We start from the raw sequence: 4,592 nt of genomic DNA, 5'->3' as shown, positions 1-4,592 counted from the left end.
GCACGAACCCGCGTCCCCCGCATCGGCAGGCGGACTCTCAACCGCTGCGCCACCAGGGAAGCCCTGTTTCATTCTTTAGAGCATTTCCCCTGCCCCCCCCCTTTTTTTTTTTAAGTCTTTTCTGACATTTTTGAAGAATACAGGCTAGTTGGCTTATGGAATGTTCTACATTTGTGGATTTGTCTGAGTGTTTCTTCATGATTAGATTTAAAGCAAACTATTGCCTAGATGATATGTATTTCCCGTTTGTATGACATCAGAAGGCACGTGATGTCAGTTCATCCCATTTTTGGTGATGCTAAATTTGGCTAAGAGAGTATCTGTCTTTCCTTTGCAATGTAAGGTACTTTCCACTTGATAATTAAGAAGGAACCTGTGCGGCCACATGAGTATCTTGTTCTTCAACAACCTTGAACCCAGTGGTTTTAACATCTGTTGATGATTATTAGCCTGAATCAGTTATTAAATAGGAGTCGTGACTTGGAGATTTTTAAATTCTATCCTTCATTCTACATTTATTAAGTGGCATTTTTTGTGTCTGAAAGAAGAGCTTTCCATTTTTTCCTCTTGTGCTTTGAAATATCACTATAGACCCAGATTCTTTTTATATTCAGTGTGTTAAAATTCATTATTCTTTTTGATGCTCAAATCATCCCCAGTTTGGTAAGTGGGAGCCCCTCTAAGCCAGCTCTTACGTCCTATTTACATCCCTTTGTGATCTTGAAACACTTCTTTGCCTTTTGACACAAGGTATTCCAGGCTCACTTTGTAATTTTCCTGGCCCAACCCTGTAATCAGTCATTTCTTCAAAGGGCCCAGGTTTCATGGGGGACTTCAAAACCCTTTATATTGACTGCCCCTCACAATGGTGAGAAAATTAAATTTCCTCATTCTGAATTGCTGCTGGATTACTAGCAGAAACATTTTTCTTCCTTCATGATACACTGAGCCTCATTTTCACACAGTAATGGGAATAGTAAGGACTAGCAGTTACTTTGTATTAATATTTGAGTGCTTTTAAAAATTTTAAATGAGTACGAACACTACTTGTGCTCCAGTTTTCCTTTCAAAAAAAAAAAAAGTAATCATGTTATTGTAAATGTTTGTGTTTCTCAGAGTTCTGCCCTTGTTCTACTGCTCTTTTCTCTCGTATTTTCAGCAGCTGTCCCAAATCGACATGTCCAGGCAAAGGCCCCTTCCCAGATCTTCCGTTTCATGTACAGCTGTCTGTTGAACAGCTCCTAGATGCTCTCAACTAGTAAGTCTCAAAACAGCTTTTCCTTCTCTCTTCCTAACCCCCAGTCCTCCTCTTATGGTCCTGATTTCAATTCATACATATAATATTGTCCATTATGAAATGTACACCAAGTATAGATATTTTAAAAGGTAATTAAAATTTCTCCTCCAGTGTCCCGGGGCACACCGCACTTTGGAGACTACAGGCATACCTTGGAAATATTGCAGGTCTGGTACCAGTCCACCGCAATAAAGCAAATATCGCAGTGAAGCCAGTCACAGGAATTATTTGTTTTCCCAGTACACATAAAAGTTATGTTTACACTGTACTGTAGTCTATTAAGTATGCAATAGCATGTCTAAGAAAACAATGTACATACCTTAATTTAAATAATACTTTTTTGCTAAAAAAAAAATGTTATCATCAGAACCTTCAGCGAGTTGTAATCTTTTTGCAATATAGTACTAGCCCTGAAGATAAACCAGTCTCCTTAACACCGGATTACAAGGCCCTTCATAATCTGTTCCTGGCCCACCTCTTGGACCCATCGTGACACTCTGTACTGCCTGTCTCTTCAGGCCCATGCTCTAGTTTTTCTCAGCTGGGTGCTTTGCTGTCCCATCTGCCAAGTGTTTTCACCCCTCTTCTCCGCTTTGTCTGGCTAGATCCCACTTTCTCCAGAAATTCTACACCTCCTACCCATCTTTTCTTTCTCCACCAAGCTTATAAAGAGATGCAGATATCTTTACAGTGAAAGCTTAGGTGGTAGTCACCCTGCTCAAGTGATCAAACTTAGCATCACCAATAATGGAGCAACCCCATTGCTCCTTGACCTTTCTTGATATGTGTCCTTCTTATATCCCAGTGGTACCTTGTACATGCCTGTCCTACATAGCTGCATTGTATTAAAACTATGCATGTGTCTTTTTCAGGTGAATTCCATTAAGGTAGGAACTGTGCTTTATTCATTAAATATATCAACTTGCATGGCATAAAATAGAGATAATACCTTTTGAATGTTAGACATGCAATAAAAATATTACAGTGAGGTCAGGGAGGAAATAATTGCTAGAGGTTCAGGTCTCCAGGGAAGCTTGACTCACCCCTTAATTGTTAAGCATAGCAAACAATGCTTTTGTCAGATTTTCCTGGAGGCAGAGAATTGAAGGAAGTATTCAAGGTCGACAGACTCTAAACTTTAACTCTGTTTAAAAAGAATGTTTGAATTCTTAGAGCAACCTAGTGAATTTAATTAACTAAAGATTCCGTGGCTTCCCTGGTGGCGCAGTGGTTGAGAATCTGCCTGCCAATGCAGGGGACGCAGGTTCGAGCCCTGGTCTGGGAAGATCCCACATGCCACATAGCAACTAGGTCCGGCAACAAGAGAGGCTGCGATAGTGAGAGGCCTGCTCACCACGATGAAGAGTGGCCCCCGCTTGCCACAACTAGAGAAAGCCCTAGCACAGAAACGAAGACCCAAGACAGCCATAAATAAATAAATAAATAAAATTTTTTTAAAAAAAGATTCCAAGTATGTGGGCTTTCTAGTTACTGAACTCTGGTTAAATGTAATAGTGGGATGTGTAATTGTGTTCTGCTCAGGAGTTTTTTCTTCTGTCTTCTCTAATTATTTCTTATGTAAGTCTTTTCTTTCTTTAAGGATGATAAGCTCCCTGAGGGCAGGAGTAATGTTATAATCTACTGTTATGTCTGTAACACATGAGACCCAGAGTAGATAATAAATAATTGTTTGCTTGAATTTTAAAAATATTTTCTAATTTTACCCTTTACCAAACATTTTACTCCCCATCTAGTATAGGTGGAAAAGATAAAACAGAAGAGATTATATTTTTAGTACCCATTAATAGTGACGAAGATATCGATATTTATGGCCTACTCCAAGAAAAAAATCTTAATTTTTTTTCCTGCAGTCACAAACTTTTAAAAATAATCTCTTCTTTAGATTATGTGGGCGCCTGGAAGATTATTCATGTAATCTTTCTCCTTGCTCCCTCATTTTCCCCCTTGGCCATTTTATTATTCCTTAAAACTCTACCAAAGGGACAAAAGGTACAGAGAGAAGTGTTGAGTCCTTTTTGCTATTGGATCTGATTAAAAATTTAGAGAAGAAAAAATGGATTTAATTGTTTAAATGTTAGTTTTGAATCATCTGTGTTTTGATCATTCTGTTCTTGCTCTTTGTTGTTAGTAATATGAGTACATTGCTTTATGATCAATTTAGGCAATCTCTTTGTTTAAGTTTTTGTACCATCTTCTCACCAAAGGTTTTCATTTTTTATATACAGTAGATCACTTTACTTTCTAATACTCTCTAATATCCCTATGCAACAGGTAGACAGAAGGAATTCCCACTTAATAAATGATCAGAACTCAGGAAAACCACCATAGTTAAAGATATGACTGTGTCAGGGCCCATGGAAACAGACTTTGAGTAGGGAGCAGTGGGACAACAGTGTATATACTCCACCTAAGGGTTCGGATATTTTTTGTAAACAATGTGTCAAGCAGTCAAAGCCGGTGGTGGTGGCCTCTTTGTAACCTGTGGATAACAGTCTATCTACCTATCTTGTTCAGGATTCTTTCTACCATATTTTCATTTAAAAATAAGTGCATTTGTAGAAAGTATAACTATAGGAAACTGACTTTTGTCAAAATTATATTTGCCTTTACTCTGGTGCTAAATTGCTTACTTGTTTTTCACATTCTCTTGGTTTATGCTCATGATGGGATGATAGGCTCTTCACACTGTATGTTAAACAAATGGTGCTTGAGTATTTATTCACAGTCTGTTTGTTTTTTTTTAACATCTTTATTGAAGTATAATTGCTTTACAATGGTGTGTTAGTTTCTGCTTTATAACAAAGTGAATCAGTTATACATATATATATGTTCCCATATCTCTTCCCTCTTGTGTCTCCCTCCCTCCCACCCTCCCTTTGCCACCCCTCTAGGTGGTCACAAGGCACTGAGCTGATCTCCCTGTGCTATGCGGCTGCTTCCCACTAGCTATCTGTTTTACATTTGGTAGTGTATATATGTCCATGCCACTCTCTCGCTTTGTGACAGCTTCCCCTTCCCCCTCCCCGTATCCTCAAGGCCGCGCTCTAGTAGGTCTGTGTTTTATTCCCGTCCTACCCCTAGGCTCTTCATGACATTTTTTTTTCTTAGATTCCATATATATGTGTTAGCATATGGTATTTGTTTTTCTCTTTCTGACTTACTTCACTCTGTAGGACAGACTCTAGGTCCATCCACCTCACTACAAATAACTCAATTTCGTTTCTTTTTATGGCTGAGTAATATTCCATTGTATATATGTGCCACATCTTCTTTA

General features: G+C 38.5%; 1 protein-coding gene across 2 annotated transcripts in view; it reads left to right on the top strand.

Annotated features, from left to right (window-relative positions):
* Window positions 1-4,592, top strand: part of RNF103 (ring finger protein 103) — a 41,042-nt gene that overhangs the window by 18,921 nt on the left and 17,529 nt on the right. The window contains exons 4-5 of one of the 2 annotated variants that reach the window (XM_028496568.2): window positions 1,160-1,258; window positions 2,553-2,718. In XM_028496568.2, the coding sequence (XP_028352369.1) occupies window positions 1,160-1,258; window position 2,553 (100 nt within the window). In that variant the 3' untranslated portion in view covers window positions 2,554-2,718. Of the gene's footprint in view, window positions 1-1,159; window positions 1,259-2,552; window positions 2,719-4,592 lie in introns of those variants that run through there. The other variant, XM_028496569.2, reaches the window with a different exon arrangement.

The sequence above is a fragment of the Physeter macrocephalus genome, chromosome 12 (genome assembly GCF_002837175.3).
Source record: "Physeter macrocephalus isolate SW-GA chromosome 12, ASM283717v5, whole genome shotgun sequence".
In the NCBI taxonomy this organism is placed as follows: domain Eukaryota; kingdom Metazoa; phylum Chordata; class Mammalia; order Artiodactyla; family Physeteridae; genus Physeter; species Physeter macrocephalus.
This window is presented reverse-complemented; position numbering and strand designations above follow the sequence as displayed.